This window comes from Melanerpes formicivorus, unplaced genomic scaffold, assembly GCF_026170545.1.
Source record: "Melanerpes formicivorus ecotype bairdi unplaced genomic scaffold, bMelFor1.0.p_v2 SCAF_43, whole genome shotgun sequence".
NCBI lineage: Eukaryota > Metazoa > Chordata > Aves > Piciformes > Picidae > Melanerpes > Melanerpes formicivorus.
Window position 1 is genome coordinate 4,972,397 of NW_027142395.1, and position 21,077 is coordinate 4,993,473.

Below are 21,077 nucleotides of genomic sequence, written 5' to 3' on the forward strand. Positions count from 1 at the left end.
TAAACGGTGTGGTCGCCGCAAGATGTATCGGGGGCGGCCCCGGTCGATCGGTCGATAGTTCTCAAACACATCTTTCAGCTGCAACTCAGATACACCTGGCGCTGCATCTCGTCCTGACAAAGTTGCTCTAACTGCAGCAGCCATTCGCTGTTCCAGTTCATAGGTTTTAACACAGTTCATGCATTCTCGCCACGGCTTTTGCAGCTTGATGGTAACCCAGTCCCACAGTTTGTCAAAAAGCTTATCTCCTAACTTACACCATTCTCCTTCTTCATCTCCCTCCTCGTGTAAATGCTCTGCAACCCTTCTCCAATAATCTCTGTTTCTTTGTCCTAAATCATCGTTAACCTCTTCCCTTTTTACTTCCTTTGTCTCCACAACTTCTTCACCCTTCGGCAATTCAGAAGAGTGAGGCGACGGAGGAAATTCCTCCTCTGCATATTCTAACATGGGTACTAACTGCCTTTTTTTTAAAATTTAACTTACACTGTCGCTTTTCTAAAAAGCATTTAAATAAATCATACGCTGCCTGCCTATCCATATCCGTATTTAAACGTTAATACCTGTGCGCACAGTCCTCGTTTAAGCAGTTCCCGGCTCTACAGCGTCTTCGGCTTCAAGGCTGTCTTCCCTTTTCTTGCAGCCTCCGGTACTGCTATCCCGGGCCGGCCTTCTTCTTGCCTCCGGCTTACTCCGAATCTCCCAAGTCCCAAAGAACTTCTTAGATCCTAGCCTTTGTCTTCATTAGCTTGCCCGCATTTCTCCACCATTTGTTGCAAGAAGGGGCCGCTACAACGACCAATGTGATCAGCGGAATCCAATTTTATTGAGCATCAGACACATCTTATATACAGTTTACTATAACTATGCCTACTTGGTAACATACTATTGGTTACAGATTACATGTCAACCCCACCTCTTGCAGTTTTAACATCCTACTTCAGCAGGCCACACACATCTTGTTTGGGTAAGCCCCCTACTTGTTTTACGACCCTCACGATTACATGACTACAGTGCCCTTATGACACTTCGTGATAATTCAGCTACATCCATCATGTTCTGTGGCATTCCTTATCTTGGCAGGGCACCAGGCAGTCCTGCAGGTATCCCTTATCTTATCAAAAGGCCAGATGATCCTGCAGGCCTCTTTCCTTTGCCCATTGTACCACATTGTAATATTGCTGTGTATTACCAGAAGCTGCCCGTGTCCCGCCAAGTGGCCAAGCGGCAGAACTGCACCCTTCGTCATATAAATATTGAAAGGGTTTATAGATAGTTCAATTAAGTTATAATCATAACACTAAGCCACTTGTGGAATGTATTTCACGAACATGCACTAGAACATGTATATAAGTTGGTGATTCATTGGTTATGAATAGTTTGATAATAAAAATAATATTTTCATATTTCATATTTCATATTCATAAATTTAATAACCTCTTCACCACAGTAACATGTACGGAGATCACAAAATCACAGAATTATTGAGGCTGAAAAGACCTCTGAGATCATCAAGTCCAGCCTATGACCTAACACCATGACATCAACTAAACCCTGCCACCAATTGCCACATCCAATCTTTTCTTAAAGACCTCAAACGATAGTGACTCCACCACCTCCCTGGGCAGTCCATTCCATTCCTCACCCTTTCTGTGAGGATGTGCTTCCTAATATCTAACCTAAACCTCCCCTGACGCAGCTCTATACCATGCCCTCTTGTCCTGTCACTGGTTGCCTGGAAGCAGAGCCTGACTCCCACCTGACTACAACTTCCTTTTGGGTAATTGTAGTGGGTGATAAGGTCACCTCCAAGTCTCCTCTTCTCCAGGCTGAACACCCCCAGCTCCCTTAGCCTTTCCTCATACAACTTTCCCTCCAGCCCCCTCACCAGTCTCATTGCTCCCCTCTGGACCCACTCCAGCACCTCAATATCCTTCCTGAAGTGAGGGCCCAGAGTTGCACACAGTACTCGAGGTGAGGCCTCACCAGTGCCCAGCACAGGGCAGAATTACATCCCTTGCCCTGCTGGCCACACTATTGCTGATACAGGCCGAGATGCCATTGGCCTTCCATGCCACCTGGGCACACTGCTGGCTCTTGTTCAGCTGCTGTCAATCAGCACTCCCAGGTCCCTCTCAGCTGGGCTGCTCTCCAGCCACTCTGACCCCAGTCTCTAGTAGCTGCATGGGGTTGTTGTGGCCAAAGCGCAGGACCCTGCACTTGGCCTTGTTGAATCTCATGCTCTTGGCCTCAGCCCATTGACCCAGCCTGTCCAGGTCCCTCTGCAGCGTCCTCCTACCCTCCAGGAGGTCCACACTCCCTGCCAACTTGGTGTCCCTGCAAATTTAACTAACGGTTGACTCGATCCCTTCATCCAGGTCATCAATAAAGATGCTGAATAGAACTGGGCCCAGCACTGATCCCTGGGGGATACCACTGGTCACTGTACACCAACTGGATGCAGCACCATTCACAACCACTCTCTGTGCCCAGTCATCCAGCCAGCTTTTAAGCCAGTGATGGGTCAGCCCATTGACCCAGCCTGTCCAGGCTCATGCTCAAAGTGGCACATGCTCAAAGTCAAAAAATTACAAAGAATATGTTGTGAGAAAAAGAAATAGTGCAGCAGAGGCTAGATACTGTTTCTATGGACAATCTTAAGTATGAACTTATTTGAGAAAACAGAGCATTTTAAAGTTATTTTGAAATAATGATAGTTTACTTTCTTGCTTCACTATCGAAAGATTTATTTCCCAACACTTAATAATTTGAGGTCTTAGTATTGTTGTTTGCCTAAGCAGACAAAGCAGTTGTCTGTAAAGATAATTACAGTGAGAAAACAGGTATAAGGCATCTTGAAACTAGTTGGCGAAAAATGGCCATGAAAATGATTGTCTCACTTTTTATTTCTAATAAACATGTTCTACTATTTGGGGTTAAATCCTCTTCTGTTTATCAGGACCATCACAGTCTCAAGAGTGGCTTTATCTACATTAAGGTACAGAAACTTTGTGGTTTACTACTCTAATAGTGTGTAGGGGGATATAATTTCCAACTTTGCACAACCTCTGTTTTAATTTTTTGAAAAATATCATTGCCACTAGCTGAATGTATCAGAAAAAAAGTCTCCAAATAGAATGCTAATATAACACTGTCATAATACCTGCCCTTGAAACTCCCTCTGACCTTCCCAAGCATTTTTTTGAGCACAGAATTGAGGATTTGGTACTTTTTAATTTATACTAAAATCAGTCAGACTAATGGGAAAGATTCATCTTGCTTGGGATAAAGGAGCTGTTACACTGCTCTGGCTTTCTCAGTTATTACATAAGCACTGTGTGAAGCTCTTTTGAGTCACAACAGGTTCTGCAGTGGACTCTCTCTGCCCTATGGAGGACACAAGTAAGTGTTTAGTACTCCTGATGTTATGGAAGTCAAAGCCAGGGACGGGGAGGAAGAACTGCCCATTGTAAGTGCAGATCAGGTTCGTGATCACCTGAAGAACCTGAAAGTGTTCAAGTCCATGGGACCCGACGGGATACACCCACGGGTGCTGAGAGAACTGGCAGATGAGGTTGCTAATCCCCTCTCTATTATATTTCAAAAGTCATGGCAATCTGGGGAAGTCCCCACAGACTGGAAAAGGGGAAACATTGCCCCCATCTTCAAAAAGGGTAAGAAGGAGGAACCAGGGAACTACAGGCCAGTCAGTCTCACCTCTGTGCCTGGAAAGATCATGGAGCAGATCCTCCTGGAGTCACTACTTGCTCAAAAGAATAGTGAATAGGTGATTTGGAACAGTCAGCATGGCTTTGCCAAGGGCAAATCCTGCCTGACCAACCTGGTGGCCTTCTACGAGCAGGTGACAAAATTAATAGATGAGGGGCGAGCCACTGATGTCATTTACCTGGACCTGAGCAAAGCCTTCGACACTGTCCCGCACCACATCCTGGTCTCCAAACTGGTGACACATGGGTTTGATGGGTGGACCACTAGATGGATAAGGAACTGGCTTGATGGCCGCACCCAAAGAGTGGCTGTCAATGGCTCCATGTCCCAGTGGAGGCCAGTGACAAGCGGAGTCCCTCAGGGATCAGTCCTGGGACCTGTCTTATTCAACATCTTTGTGGGTGACATGGACAGTGGCATTGAGTGCACCCTCAGCAAGTTTGCTGATGGCACCAAGCTGTGTGGTGCAGCAGACACGCTGGAGGGAAGGGAGGCCATCCAGAGGGACCTTGACAGGCTGGAGAGGTGGGCACAAGCCAACCTCATGAAGTTCAATAAGAGCAAGTGCAGGGTCCTGCATCTGGGTCGAGGCAATCCCAGGCACAAATCCAGGCTGGGCAGTGACTGGCTGGAAAGTAGCCCTGAGGAGAGAGACTTGGAGGTGCTGGTGGACAAAAAGCTCAACATGAGCTCTCAATGTGCACTTGCAGCCCAGAAAGCCAATCAGATCCTGGGCTGCATCAGGAGAAGTGTGGCTAGCAGGTCGAGGGAGGTGATCCTCCCCCTCTACTCAGCTCTGGTGAGACCCCACCTGGAGTACTGTGTCCAGTTCTGGAGCCCCTATTACAAGAGGGATATGGACGTGCTGGAGCGTGTCCAGAGAAGGGCCACAAGGATGATCAGAGGGCTGGAGCACCTCTCCTATGAGGACAGACTGAAGGAGTTGGGGCTGTTCAGTCTGGAGAAGAGAAGGCTCCGAGGTGACCTGATTGTGGCCTTCCAGTATCTGAAGGGGGCCTACAGGAAGGCTGGGAAGGACTTCTCAGGATGTCAGGTAGTGACAGGACTAGGGGGAATGGAATGAAGCTGGAGGTGGGGTGATTCAGGCTAGATGTGAGGAGGAGGTTCTTCACCATGAGAGTGGTGAAACCCTGGAATTTGTTGTCCAGGGAGGTGGTCGAGGCCCCATCCCTGGAGGTGTTTAAGAGCAGGCTGGATGAGGCTCTGGCCAGCTTGATGTAGTGTGGGGTGTCCTGCCCATGGCAGGGGGGTTGGAACTAGATGATCCTTGTGGTCCCTTCCAACCCTGAATGAAACTATGAAATAAATGAAGAAAAAAATTCAAAAGCCAGAAGGATCACTTCTTTAAAGTAAACTTCCTGATGCTTGTGTTCTCATGTCTGCAATGGTGGCATCTTTGGCATCTTTCCCACTTGTAGGTAAGAGGATTTCACTGCCACCATGAAGCACTCTGAAACTCAAATATGTACAATGTATACCACAGACTTGAGCTTTGGGAGGGGTATAACCCTTACAAAACTATGTTTGGCCTGTGGAGGTTAGACACCAGAGCTTCTCAATGTGGTTGCATGGAATTATAAGATTGAATATGGAGATTTTAGCACAAGTGAGCTGCTCTCTTTTTTCTTTTTTTTTTTTTTTTTAATGCATTTCTAGGCTTGGATGGAAGCAAGTTGTTTCTATCAGGAGGGGGATCTGGACGTGGAATTAACAAGACAACTGAGATTGGTAGTTTAAAGATGGCAGGAAGTGGTTTTCATTCCCCTTTTTACCTTCAGATATCACAGCTTTGCTGCTGCTAGCATATGACTGGGATATCCACAGGGATTTGTTTCATTCAAAGCAGCTTCTGTCTTGATGTGACCTGGAAAGTATGCAAAATTTTTACCATCATCTTTTCTGTGACATCCGGCTATATCTCTGGCCACACCCAGCCCCTGCTCTTTCGCGTGGTACCCAACAGGATAATGATTGCCTTGCTAGAGATACTTCAGTAGTTTCTGTGCTAGCAACTTGTTTTTTCAAGTTGACATTCACTCATCCATCATAATTTACTGCCAAAGGATTTATGCTGGCTATTGGCAAAACAGTCTGCATGCCAGAGCAGTGAAACAAGATAACTCAGTGTGCACTTGCAGCCCGCAGAGCCAATCAGATCCTGGGCTGCATCAGGAGAAGTGTGGCCAGCAGGTCGAGGGAGGTGATCCTCCCCCTCTACTCAGCCCTGGTGAGACCCCACCTGGAGTACTGTGTCCAGTTCTGGAGCCCCTATTACAAGAGGGATGTGGAGGTGCTGGAAGGTGTCCAGAGAAGGGCCACGAAGATGATCAGAGGGCTGGAGCACCTCTCCTATGAGGACAGACTGAAGGAGTTGGGGCTGTTCAGTCTGCAGAAGAGAAGGCTCCGAGGTGACCTAATTGTGGCCTTTCAGTATCTGAAGGGGGCCTACAGGAAGGCTGGGGAAGGACTTCTCAGGATGTCATGTAGTGATAGGACTAGGGGGAATGGAATGAAGCTGGAGGTGGGGAGATTCAGGCTAGATGTGAGGAGGAAGTTCTTCACCATGAGAGTGGTGAAACCCTGGAATGGGTTGTCCAGGGAGGTGGTCGAGGCCCCGTCCTTGGAGGTGTTTAAGACCAGGCTGGATGAGGCTCTGTCCAGCCTGATCTAGTGTGAGGTGTCCCTGCCCATGGCAGGGAAGTTGGAACTAGATGATCCTTGTGGTCCCTTCCAACCCTGAATGATACTATGATACTAGTGTGTGGTAGAATCTCCCTTGCTGGAGATTTTCAAGAACCATCAGAAAAGTGGAACCTGAGGGTACCTGAATTACATGAGACCCTTTACACTGCAGGAGGCTGGGCTTGTGCATCTCCTAGGTGCCTGCTAATTAAGCTTTTGTTATTCTGTGGCAAAGGAACAAAGCTGAAGTTGGAGAAATATTTAAGAAATAACTCTTCTGAAAGACCAGAAGCCTCAAATCATGCAAGGTTCTGCTTCATCATGCTCCATATAGCTTTTGCAACTATTTGAAAATACTGTTGAACTCTATCACAAACACATGCTTAAAACACTGTAATTTGGGATCTGTCTGGTTTAATAGTTACTGCTGGGAAAAGGGCTTTGTCCTGAAATTCTCACAGTGCTTGTTTTCCTTCTTAGCATCACAACACCGTTTCCTTTCCAGGAAATTACAAACACCAGCAACTCAGGTGTTGACCCTACAGAGAGGTCAGCTGACCCTGCAAATATCCCCGTAGCCCGGAGCTTTGTTAAAATAAGCATACATGTGTACACCACTTGAAAACTGTCTTTTACAGCAGCCCTGACTGTTGGTTTTTATGTTTTCCTCCTTTACTTTAAGGCAACCAAAGAACATTCAATATGAGTGTGTGTCACCAGAGTATTGATCACCACCACTACCACCACTACCACCACAAGTGGCTGGGCATGCTCTGAGCAGCACACTGCAATTACTTTGCAGGACACGTTTGCAGGGTAAGAAAATAGGTACTGTGCAGATGAAGAACAGAAGCTTTTGAGGGCTCATTTTGAAGACTTTAAGGAAAGTCTCAAAGTCATTTGAATGGCAATTTTACTTAAGCAAGTACAGAACTAATCTTCCTGGTTCCTTAGGTACCAATCTCCATGCCCCTGGTTTTGAACACAGTCCAAATTACTGCCAGCCAGCAAGGATAGCAGATTTCTGAAAACTCAGTCAGACTTTTCCAATTACTGAAATTGCAATCAGGTCTTCAGCATTTATGAGACTCTTCAATATCTCATGGGCTTCATGTTCTCCTTTACTAAGTGAATTACAGTTGTTTCTTCAGATTTAAGTGAGGTAGTAAATGTATTCATGATAATGATTATGTAGAAATTGTTTGAACCATGTGTAAATCATCATTTGGATAGCTTCACAAGTGTTGGGTTGGGTTGGGTTGAGTTGTTTTTTTAAAAAAACAAGCCCTGAAACAAAACTCTGTGCTTGTCACAACCCCAATCACTTTCATCTATTTGTATATCAAGGGAAGTCTTTAAGTACATATAAGCAGAATCTGTCATTTAGACCAGAATTTAAGCATTTAAAGATAAGCATGTGTTTGAAGGTGTATAAATTTGAACCTGAACTCATTGTAGAAAGCCACCCATGATATTTGGCCTGTGTGTGTAATCTCTCTCTCTTTTTTCTTTTTTATTTCTTTTTTTTGTTTGTTTGTTTGGTTATTTTTTTGTTTGTTATCAGAATTCTGCAAATATTTGCAAGATAGAGGATAAGAAATGGAAATGGCACGTTTTGCTATGCAGGACAATTCTGCCTGTTGCCATTGGTGCACCACACAACCTCTCATTCATTCTACAACCAGTTTAGTATGAAACAAGACCTGAACTGGTCAAGTCTTTGTTATATGCTGTATAGTCTCTTTCCTGCAATCTTGCCACCTTTGAGGGTGGCTGAGCATTATGTCACTTTCTTGTCTTTCAAGTTTTAGCTTAAAATTCATACTTAACTGATACGACACAATTAACAATGTTAAATGTAGTTCCAGGCAGCTCATTTAAACAACCACTTTGCAAGTATTCATGAATTTTGTGCAATTTTGCATGCCAACTATGTCTTTTGTAACACTTCTGTAAGAGCTTGGATTTAAGCCTGCAAGTCTTTTCAGTCTTTGAAATTGTAGGCAGTATGTCTCAGTGTATGAGTCTATAAGAACAATGATACGCTGTTGTTTTCCGAATAACTCAGTGTTACTCTTGGCTGCAACAAAAAGAAGTAGTGACGTGTATAGTTTGAGGACAAAATTAGTTCTGAATTTGCCAGTTCTCAAGTACTAATGTATAAAACTTAATGTGCTGCATTGACAGTTTCTCCATGAACATTTGGAAATTAGCATGAGCCTTTCTTATTCCTTCTGTTAAAAATGGAAGTTAAATAAATGCCCTTATTTAAAAATAAATAAATAAATAAATAAATAAATAAACTGAATAATATAAATGGCTCAAGGGCTCAAAGTCAAAACAAGGAACAGAATGTATGTTACATAAAGAAACCACTTTTATGGAGGAAATGGTTACCCTTTAGTAGAACTACTGAGAGGGTATTGGAGCTTGTTTATAGATTGGTGTCACGATCCAATGGTGGGAAATGGGCAGAAGTTAAACCCCCTTGCGTTCCAGCTGATGCTGGGTGCAGCTGAGCTTAATTTCTGACTGACACCCAATTGGACCTTCAATGTAACTAACTTCTGTATTCTCGGGAACAGAATTGCTACTCAAAACGGAGTCAAGTGCCTAAAAGGGTTTATTAACAGACTGCAAAATGAATACCGCGGTGGTCGAGCGGTGTTGAGGCAAGGGGAGAGGGAGCGGGGCCAGGCGCACGCCAGGGCACGCAGGCAGGTGCAGGCGCAGGTACAGCAGGCATCGGCTCTTCGCCGACAGGCAGGCAGGCACGGCAGGCAGGCAGGCACGGCAGGCGCGCAGGCACGGCAGGCGCGCGGGAAAGGCAGGCGCGCGGGAAAGGCAGGCGCGCGGGAAAGGCAGGCGCGCGGGAAAGGCAGGCGGCGGCTCCTCGCGGCGGCTCTCCGCGGCAGACGCGCAGCTCCTTCTCCCAGCCGGCAGTAAGCCTAAAGCTATCTCCAGGCTCTCAACCCTGCCCCCAGGTGTTTCTGCCACCTGCGGTCTGCCGCCTGGCGTCTATGCTGACGCCAGGGGGTCCCAGGGTGCTAAATCCCAGCAGGGAGTCTCCCGAGCACAAAGCCCCTTACTTAACCCCAGGGGCCCAAGTGCCAAGCTCCCTTATACCAAACCATTATCCCTAATGATGTTGAGCCATAGGCATATATATATTTCAGTCCCTTCCTACTGGCTATGAGAAATCCACTTTATTTTAATTTTAACTCCTCTGATAAAAGTAGGAGTGCCACACAGAGTATGTGGTATCCTAATAGTTCTTTTAAAATCTATTATGTAATCTATACTATATAAAAACTTCTATATTGCATAAAAATTCTATGATCTAGTCTAAACTTTAAAAAACGTATTTAAAGGTCAGTTTTGTTTGGGGTACTGGTATTTTCTAAAGCATAAATGGAAGACATCTGTTGGATGTGTCATGCAAATGTTGGGGATTTTCCCAAGTACTCCCTGTTTTCTGATAGCAACTACTGATCTTGGCTCTCTTGTGTGTGATCAATGAGAGACATTTGTGCAGAGCAATGTAGTTCCATTTCATAGAGTCGTAGAATCATTTTGATTGGAAATGACTTGTCAGAACAAGAAGTCCAGCCATTATCTACCTCTACCAAGTCTGATGCTAAATGTCTTCAGATAGTTAAATGAACATCTTTAGTGTGGCTGTTGCATATGAGAGAAATGGATTTTAATTTAAACATGAGGCTATTGTTATTGCCACTAGAAATGAGCAGTTCACAACCCTGGGCATGAGCCTGCACAGAGGTGATCATCCACTTCTGAGTCACCTGGAAAACTTGATGCTTGTTTTTGTGCCTGTGGTCTGCAGCAGCAGGGTGAATCATGCAAGATGTGACAGCATTTTGCTTGAGGACTGTGGAAAAGCATTGTTGATGTGTTTTTGTTGGGTAACAGTGAACAAGTAAAATTTAATGTAAACTGAGGATAAAACTCATGGGTGAATTAATTTCTCTTGTGGCTTGTTAAGGTCTTATGAAAGGCCTATGTCCAGTCATCCAGTGCCCAGACATGCAGTCTAATGCCAGGTGCTACTCGAAGCCCCCCCCCCCCCCCCCCCCCCCCAAATAGTGCTGCCAGCTGGCAAACTGGGGACTCTATGTGGCTGTAATGAGAGGTGAGGTGGAGACATAGTCACTGCTGGGGAGTCCCTGCTCTTTAACATGCAGTTCATCTATGCAGCTTGACACTAAAGCAGGATGTGGTGTGCAGATCCGGCCAAGTGCTAGTCTTTAATGATAAACATGGAACAGCAGACTGACAGGAGAGACAGTTTTGGGGGAAGTGACTAACTGACCTCCAGCATTATCCAAGGCAGACCAAGGTAATAGTAGGAGATTCCCTTCTCAGGGGAACTGAGAGCCCAATTTGCAGGCCTGATCCATCCCACAGGGAGGTTTGCTGCCTCCCTGGGGCATGGGTTAAGGACATTTCTAAGAGACTCCCCAATCTGGTGAGGCCATCAGACTATTACCCACTGCTGGTTAAGCAGCTTGGGAGTGATGAGGCAATGCATAGGAATAGAAAAGCAATTAAAAAATACCTCAGGGCTTTGGGGAGATTACTTGAGGGCTCTGGAGCACACGTGGTGTTCTACTCAATCCCTCTAGTGACAGGAAGTGATATTGAAGGAAGGAAAAAAATCCATGTGATTAACACATGGCTTAGAGGTTGGTGCCACCAACAGACCTTTGTGGGGTTTGACCATGGGGATGTTTTCTTGGCACCGGGTCTACTGGCAACAGGTGGAGTTCATCTGTTCCATGAGGGGACAAGAATCCTTGCTCATGAGCTGGCTGGGCTCATTGACAAGGCTTTAAATTAGTTTTAAAGGGGAACAGGGATGTAGCTGGCCTTGACACCAGGAACTCTGGGTGTAGTGGCCCAATGCTTGTGGAACAGTGTGTTGGCATCTTAGATAACCAGAAGGTCTACCTCACCTCAAGGTTGAAAACGATGTACTCCGCTCCCTCCCTGAAATGTTTATACACCAATACATGGGCAATAAACAGGAGCTGGAGGCCATTGTGCTACAGGGAAACTGTCTGGCAGCCATCACAGAAACCTGGTGGGATGAGTCTCACAACTCGAGAGCTGCAATCAATGGGTACCAACTTGTTGTAGTTTGGGCTGGGTGCCCTCTGCTACAGGGGTGTTTCCTGTGTCCAGAAGTCCAGCCCAGTGGGTGGACACAGGGAATTATGTATTTCCTACCATGATCCCTTGCACCACTCTAAGTTTTACGGCGGGGTCTGTGTGAGAGTCTAATAAGTTTGCCTCTCTCTGTGTGAGTCAACAAAGATAAAGTGATAGCAGAGCCACTGGAAAGAAGGTGGAAAGAATCCTGTCCACCAATCCTGGATGCAAATCAGCTTGTGATTGCATCGTGATAACACGGGACTACAACAATGGACCCAAGGACCCAGCCATCACACCTTTAGGGCAAGATAATCTCCACCTGTTTCCTGAGCCTTGTCTGGATGGAGATGGGGTAGACGGAGATTCCCCCCCCTTCAGCCAGGATCTTGCCCAAACACACAGATTTCCTGCCACTGGAATTCCTGAGGGACAATATTTGAATACATACCTAAGGACTAAAAAACTGTATAAAAGACTTGAGCAACTACTGGTTTGTAGAGAGAAACAGAGGAGAAAAAGGGGGAGAAAAACAGAGATGAAGGAAAACACATGAGACGGGCCAGGCCGCTGAGAAGAGAAAGCCGGGACGATGCTGCTCCGGAGAAAAGAAGCTGCCCGGAGGACCACAGCTCCAGCCAAATCCTCAGCACCCCTTCTCTACAGACCCAGGCTGCCCAGAGGAGCCTCAGCACCGTTCCTGTATCAACCCAACATCTCCCCAGAGGACCACAGCTGTTCTCCAGCAAAAGCCTCACCACGGTTTCTCTACAAACCCAACATCTCCTGCAGCACCTTTCCTCCACAGACTTTAACTGTCTTGGGGGGGATGAGGGGTGTGGTAATATAATTCCTTTCCTCTTCTGTCTCTCGTCCCTCTCTCCCTCTCTCTTTTCTCCCTCTCCCTTCTTATGTCCACTTTATAATTCCTTTCCTCTTCTATCTCTCGTCCCTCTCTCTCTCTCTCTCTTTTCTCCCTCTCCCTTCTTATGTCCACTTTATTTATTAAATAGTCTAGCTGTTGATACTTTGGCCTCGTTTGTGCCTTTAATTTCACAACACGGGAATATTTAAAAGAACTGTGTCTCTGGACCGAGACATCTAATGTCTCTGGACCTTGACAGTCTGGCACTTCCTCTTTCCTTCCTCTCCACCACCCAGTAACTGGGGGAGAGATCTCCCGGCCATGGGCCTGGCTAGGCCCAAGGCCACAGGGGGATGGGCAATCTCAGATCTGGCCAGCTGAGACTAGCCTAGCGGGGGGGGGGGGGGGGGGGGGGGGAGAAGCCCTGGGGGTATTGGGTGCACCCTCCTCAGGTGGGGATGGGATCTTTTTGGGTCTGTTTTGGGGTTCATCTTGTCACTGTGTTCCTAGCTTTCTGCACACACTCCCTGTTCTCTATTTAAACTTTCCATCACTTTTGCAATCTGTTTGTTTGAGTCGTCATTTCTGCACGTGGTGGGGAGGGGGTTTGCCCCAACTCATTACACAACTTTTAAGAAGGGATAGGCAAGGCAGAAGAGGTGGTGGAATGGCTTCTATGTTAGGGAAACACACAAAACTGTGCAAATTAATGAAGGTGATGATAGGGTTGAGTCCCTGTGGATAAGAATCAGGAGTAAGGTCAGCAAGAGTGATATCATGGTGGGAATCTGTTACAGAGCACCCAACCAGGGTGAAGAGGCAGATGAAATTTTTTGTATGCAGTTGAGAGAGGTTTCACAATCACCACCACTTATTCTCATGGGAGACTTCAATTTCCTGGATTTCTGCTGGAAATACAATACAGCAGGGAGAGAACAGTCCTGGAGGTTCCTGGAGTGTGTGGAGGATAATTTCCTGACACAACTGGTGAGGGAGCCAACCAGGGAAGGTGCCCTTCTGGACCTGCTTCTTGTGAACAGGGATGAACTTGTGGGGGAAGTAAAGGTTGGAGACTGTCTAGGGCTCAGTGATCATGAGATGATTGAGTTCTTGTTATGAATATGAATTACTATTTATTAATAAGGAAAATATGATTACAAAATAGTTAGTAATGTGAAAAAAATCCTCCAAAATTATTAATGGGTATGGTTTATGGCTGTAGTATATTTACAATGGATATAAGCAATGTTAACAGTTTAAACAGTATTAAGCAAACCAGGGAAAATAACCCTGTGAAAGAGAATCAAACGCAGCATTATGCTGCATGTCCACCAGGGGCAGATTTGACAGGATCCTTGCCAAAATGCCAGCAGTAAGACAGACAGAACCCTTTAGAAAGAGGCTTGTATAGGGAGAAACAATTACTCACAATATTATTTCTCCAGAATTCTCTCTGGGGCTGCAATATAGTCCAAGTTACACAGAGCAATAGGAGTTCCACCCACATGGAGAGACGCTGGTTGCCAGCAGGGGTGTCTCACTGTCCCAATGGCCAGGCTGGCCGTGACATGATGGCAGGCAGCTCTTGATGCTTCCCAGGGTTGGTGGGCTGTCTCCGGGTTTCAGGCTCTTGGCAATAGCCAGTAGCCTGTTTCTCTTGGCACTTTGCTGCAAGGTCTGGGTTTGAGAAGCGGGCACTTAAGCTGGAAGTCACTTATTGCTACAGGAGGATGGTTCTCTGGGTCTTGGCTCACCCAGGATTTGTCCCCCTGCCCAACAAGACACATTTGTGTGCTCCTAGGCTTTTACAATGCAAAGAGCCTGACTATGGTTTCAGTGCACCTTACACAAAGGGGCTTGCAGATGTCTTTCTGGGTAAACTGAAGCACGGCCTCCTGGGTAGGTTTAGACTAGACATTAGGAAAAAAAAAATTCACAGTGGTCAGGCATTGGAACAGGCTGCCCAAGGAGGTGGTTGAGTCACTGATCCTGAATGTGTTTTAAGGGTCATTTGGATGTGGTGCTTGGGGATATGGTTTAAGGGTGAACCTGTAGAGTAGGGTTATAGGTTGGACTTGGTGATCCTGAAGGTCTCTTCCAGCCTGAATGTTTCTGTGATTTTGTGAAAACTGCACTTCTCCAAGCTGTTTGAGTATCCTTCTCACACACAGAGATGCTGCTTGTGTGGAAATTATATCAATAATTGAGGCTTACCCTTTAATCTGGTAATTTCAGATACATAGCTCTTACGTGTTTTCAAGTCAATGTATTTCTTAAAACAATGCTGTTTTGTTTCAACTGTAAGTGTTGTAAGTGAAAAATTGAATTGTGTTAAATATAGAACTGAAATTAATACAGTAAGAATTTATTGATGTTTAAGAAAGTTACAGTAATGCCACGATACTGTGTTTAGCCTAAACAAGAGGATTTTTCTCTGTACAGGTGCTTTATCTGTGAAGAATTACACTTAGATGAAAAAAAGAGAAAAGTCTGGTTATCATGTCAAGTGTGAACTGTGCACTGTCAGATTATCTTGTTCATTTCATATAAGCAGATAACTTTTGTGGAACCCTTTCCAGGAGACTGAGATTTTTAACTTTCTCATATCTAGGCTACATCCTTTAGAAAACTTTGCAATGTTCTAAAAGAACACTTCTGTGTTAATATAGAATTATTTCCTGCTGTAACAACTTTTAAAAGATTGCCAGCAACTTTGCAAAGTCAATAAAGCACTTGATGGAAATAGGAGTGTTTGGTAAAGTTTCCAAATATTTGTTACATGTTCTCTGTGGAAGACAGTCTTTCTCTCAAGAAGCTGTGGTATTTATTAGACATCAATATTTTGTTCAGTGAATACAAATAAGCAAAATTGATATCTATTTGGTACTTCTTATCTCTTGAAGGCAGACCTGGAGCCATTGCTTTTTGATTGTTCTTTGGCATAAATAAAGGGAATGCTTTTATGTATAAGTCAGTGTTTGTTTACTGAGAGCTCACTTAGAATAGAAAAGTAGTGTCATTCTGTCCACCCCATAGATGTGTCTTCTTAGGATGATAACCCACTCTGAATATGAAGGTTTTATAAGATGTTCATATGTAAGGAGTTAAGGCTTTTTAGTGCACAACTTAATTCACTAGTGTCATGGGTTTTAGCCCTTGATGTGCAGTGAAAGAAATAGGTCGTGATTTATGGCTCTGTGTTTTTGCAGGATATCCATGTATTGGCTTAATTTAAGACCGGTTAATGGGAATTCCTAAATCAATATCTTTTAATTTTACAGCCTTCACAAATAGGATTTAATTCAGTGTTTGTACAATAATTTGAGACTGCTAAATTTTATTTGTGTTATTGGTAAATACTCTGCTGTTGCTTGGAGAAATCATTCATGTACAGAAACGCTTTCAACAGATGGAAATCAGACCATTATAGTGATTCAGGGTAGCTGAAATTCAGAGAACAAGTGTTAAATACTTTTCTAAGTAGTGAGTGCGTAGATTCACATGGCAGTTGATGACTGAATGTAGTTCCCTCCAAATCTGATACTCTCTTGCAGTGATTCAAGGGACTCCAGGAATGCTTGTAAAATCTGTCATTCATTGACAACTGTGTCCTATTCTTCATTGCTAATTAATCCTCAGCTTTTGCTTAATGCATACAGAATACTATGGTGGTGGTAGTGATACTTTTCAAAACAAATCCTTGAGAAAAAAGACCCAGTGCACTCTGGAAGATTTTTTCCAAAGGTATCCATCCTCAACCATTAAACCTCACATTTTGCTGGAAGTTTACCAGCATCAAAGAGGGTTGTAAGAGTGTGAAGCTCAGGAATTCTGTGAAGTCAGTTTTGGATGGATTTTTTGTTCTGCTCAATGATATGTTTTTTCACTTACCTTTCTTGCATATGTGTGAGCTCTCTCTGGGTGTATGGAGACATGGAGATGTTGGGATTTTTTGGTCTTTTTGCCCTTTGAACATCAGATGAGACAAAAGTCCAAGCTGTTTGGAGAAAATAATGGTGTCATTACCATTAAAGAGGTTGTCAGTGTGATTGATGTAGATGAAGCACGGACAACTTACTCCTAGCTTAGCAAGAATTTACAGGTGAAGGTTTGCAGAATCACAGAATGGTAGAGCTTGAAAGGGACCTCTGTTTTAAAAGTCTCCAGAGAAAGAGACTCCACAACCTCTGGGCAGCCTGGTCCAATGTTCTGTCACCCTCAAAGTTTTTCCTTAAGTGAGATCTCCTGTGTTCTAGCTTGTACCCTTTGCCCCTCATCCTGGGCACCACTGAAAAGAGCCCAGGTCTACGCTCATTATTTCCACTCTTTAGATACTTATATGCATTTATAAGATCCCCTCTGAGTCGTCTTCTCGCAGGCTAAAGAGCCCACAGGTCAGAAGTTCCTGTACTAGTCAATGAAAACCCTTGCCCTATCTTTCACAGCTAGGTAGAGACGGTGATTTAATTTTGGAGACTGTCTGCTTATGTACTGCATTTGAATTTTCTCATATTTGTGTCTGATACAGCCAATGCTTCTTGTTTTTTCCTCTGTTTCAGCACCCAAAGACAATGAAGAACGTGTGTTCCGGGAGCGTATGCGCCCCAGGAAGCGGCAGGGTGCTGTGCGACGCAGAGTACATCAGGTTAATGGACACAAGTTTATGGCCACTTATCTTAGACAACCAACATATTGTTCGCACTGCAGAGATTTTATATGGTATGAAGCCTCTGCTTTATTTGCAACGTTGAATTGAGGAATTAACATTCCCTCCTATTCTGATGAAGTATAAATGGCATACAGTAATAGTTCTTTTCCTCTTCATTTTAATATTAAGCTCTCACCAGTTTTGCAAATGATAATTAAAGACTGTTACATTTCCATCACAAATGTTAAAATTTGTTTTACTTTTTGTGTTTTTTCTCCTCTGAGACACAAAGTTTAATCTCTTCCTGTCTAGTACACTTGATAAACTCCAGGTAGAGTCAGTCTAGTGTTCTGTAGGTGCCTAAGTGTAAATTTAGACCTAAATTAGACCAATTTTGCCAAGATGACTAAATTTTTTGTTAGGTGCTTAAGTATTGCCATCTTCCTCCTAGGAAACTACAAGCCCCTATACATCCTACTGAACTTAATGGAATATGGGGAAATTAGACTTTGAATGATCAAGGGTTTTGGTGCTCAGTGTACATGGTCTTTATTATTGCATATTATGTCTAGAACTACCTTTTAGAAATTATTTACCATAGTTTTGAGTACTTGCAATTTTCAGATAGGGAAAATGGTAGAGACATTCCATTTCCAGTTATTTTTCAGCAACTCTATTCATCCATATTTAGTGCATCTTAAGAATCTGTAGTGAATCAGTCTTTCTTAATGTGAGGTGATGTGAATTGTACACAAACTACATTTCTCTAAGAAATGCCTGCAGGTTATTCTTTACATTAGCTAAGGGGATTTCAAGCAACAATATTGGCAAATTCAATATTCTGTCTGTTTAAAGGCCTGCTTGATGATTATTTTACCATGGTGGGGCTTCCCTATGTACCCTTCAGCTTTGCCTATTTTATTGTAGCAAATATGCCTTTACTTTGTACTCTGTAGGCTATTGTTCTACTTGTTCCTTCTTAACAGCTGAAATATGATTCCTACTTTGAACTTATCTCAGTTTAGGCATACGGTTGTGAGATTATTGATTCCTTTAAACTAGTGCATGCCCAGGAAAGAGAAGAAAAAATGTTTTTCATTTTTATAAATACATGTTCTTAATTTTCTAAAACACTGTTTTATTTTCAGGGGTGTAATAGGAAAACAGGGATATCAATGTCAAGGTAAGAGCAAATCTACACGAGGACAGTTTGAATGTAGGTATTACAATATGCATGATATGTTCATCGGGCATTGTTTATGTACAAGAATTTAGCACAATGTGGTCAGAATAAGCTTATCTTACAAAGATATAATCTTCACAGCAAGTCACAGTAAGATTTTTTGCAACTCTTGTATTTAGGCATCATATATAAAGCACGAGCACAGTTAACATCACTTAACAGCACATCCTAGGTGTCTCTTGATGCACATTCAACTAAGGGGGAGCATATCTGCAGATGTTGGTTTAATTTAGCACTTCATGTATTTTAAAATTTTGAATTCTTTATTCTGCTTAAGATTCTTTGTTTAAAAATGCCAACTAATTGCTAAGACTGTAATTAAATAGATGAGATAATTATAGAGGTCATCTTTAGAGAAGGTTATAGGAAAGACTATAGAAGTGCTTCATTTTTAAGCCAGTTTCTTATACTCCTAATTTGTTATGCAGTCATCTCTTGAGATGATGTTTTTCTACTTAATTTTCGTCAGACAAGTAGAAATAATCAATTTAACAATGATAATTTTTTTTAGTTACAAAAGACTTGATGAAATCTCATTGTAAATAAACAAATGCAAATAATGGATCTGTACACTATATGAATTACTGAGATTCCTTGAGTTCTAATTTTAATTTATTTTTTGTGTTCCAACAATGACCAATAGTAGAAGAAAATGGAAGTATTTATTTTACTCTGCAGGTTTTTTCTTCACTGAATGACCTTAAATCCTGCAGTATGTTAGACCTTGTAATTTTTAATCTTTCAATCTGTTGTGTATGCAAATGTTACTCATTGAGTATGTAATCAGTCTGAATATTGACAAAGCATTTTTGGCTCCTGAAACCCTTTACTGTTATCAGCTTATGATAATATGTTAGAGAAAGAATGTTCTACTTTTGTTTTTTCTGTTCTTTGACTTTTGCAATGAATTATCTTTATGTCTCTTTTCCACTGGAAGCTCTTCAGACAGGAATTGTATTTGCCGTTGTGTCTTCTATAACGTGTATATCATGGACTTCATCAGATAAATCAAATATGTAAAAAATGGAGAGTATTTGTGGTTAATATATCCAAAGGTAATTTGTAGTTTAATGGCAGATATGCTTTAGTTCTCTTACAATTCTTTGTTCTCCTGAAGTCCATTGTATTCTACCTTTGTTTCCCAGCCTTAGTTCATCAAGGATTCATGAAGTCATTTGCAGCATTTAAAGTCCCAGCACTTCTAGTCTTCTCAGATGAGTCTTTTGTTTCATGAAAACTCATTATTTTATCTGTTTGTTTTTTTTCGTTTATAGTTTGCACTTGTGTAGTCCACAAGAGATGCCATGAACTTATAATAACGAAATGTGCTGGCTTAAAAAAACAGGAAACTCATGATGAGGTAAATATTTATAAAATAAATTCTCTAGATAAAATTCCATCTTTAATCTGTTCAAAGTAGTGTCATCTCCTCTGTTTGGTCAATAAATGTTACCAATCTTTTTGTGCCCTTCTGCTTGTAAAATAATGTAGCATTTACTTTGGAAGGACAGATTACCACAACAGTTTCATTTGCGTGGGAATTATTGTTTAGCAATTTATTCCTAATTAGTACACTTTTTATATTATTTGAATGCTGATAGTCTCAGCAAGGTCTTTCCAGTCCTTTTTTAACATCCTCCATTTCTGAGTTAATACCAGTTTTCTAATTCTGTTTCAAAAAGAAACAAGTGGAGACCCTTTATCCCTTAACTGCATTTTGCATGGCTGGGTCATTAACAGCTGATAGGATAAGCAGTATGCTTGGGTATTGTTGAGGGTTGAGGGGAAGGCCTCAAGCCTTCTTTCCCCTGCTGTAAGTGAAGGGAAAGAAACCACAGCTAAGCACAACTAGATGAGTAAGAGAATGTGCTATATTTGCAAGCAGGGCTGCAGAATATATATATATGTACACAATTTACAGTATTTACAATATATACAGAAATATACAACAAAGTAACAGAGGAATGAGATTCCCCTCCCCTGCCAGGAGGAAGGGTTTTCCCCCCTGTACCCCCTTCTCTACCCCTTTTCCCCAGAGAGAGTTAGAGAGAAAAGGAATAATTGTTAATTAAAAGCAGTTATAATTAGAGCAAATGTGTTAGTAGTTTTACAGGCCTCACACTTTATCAGTTCCAAGGTCAGTCTGGCTGAAAGCCCAGAAGCTGTAAGCTGTGAAAGGAGGGGGAAAAAGTGCAAGACTGAGACAAGTCTCACTGGGAATCAAAACTTAAGGCAGTACTCTGCCTATCCACCAATGAAATGAGTTTAGACCTGTCCTTTGTTTATAAAACATTCAGTCACAGCATCCCACTTTTAAAAGCACAGCCTCAAACGGTCACAGGTATCTTGCATCAACCTAAAAGAAAGCCCAGAATTTGCTTGCAAAGTCTCACCTCAACAAAGACTGTCATTAGAACTGTTAAAATGTAGAACAAAAGCCATGTGTGTATTGAAGAATGCCCATGGATATTGCATAAGACAGTAGTGATGACACAAAGCACTGCATAACAGATTTTCTAGCATAAGTATTCTCTACCTCTAGCAACCATTTACATATTAGTGGAATTAACACAATATGTGCTTTATGTTGTTGTGCATTTAGATAAATTAAGACATCACCTGAAGATGCCTTTGGAAAGGCACTGTCAGGGAAGTAAATACATGTATCTGCCAACACCATGTTCAGCTCTGGATCAGAAAAGGGGACAAAGAAACTGTTT

At 42.9% G+C, this 21,077-nt stretch overlaps 1 protein-coding gene across 1 annotated transcript in view; it reads left to right on the plus strand.

Moving 5' to 3' along the window:
• Positions 1 to 21,077, plus strand: part of PRKCE (protein kinase C epsilon) — a 350,754-nt gene that overhangs the window by 189,868 nt on the left and 139,809 nt on the right. The window contains exons 3-5 of the mRNA XM_068158885.1: positions 17,026 to 17,185; positions 18,263 to 18,297; positions 19,632 to 19,717. Of these exons, the coding sequence (XP_068014986.1) occupies positions 17,026 to 17,185; positions 18,263 to 18,297; positions 19,632 to 19,717 (281 nt within the window). The remainder of the gene's footprint in view (positions 1 to 17,025; positions 17,186 to 18,262; positions 18,298 to 19,631; positions 19,718 to 21,077) is intronic.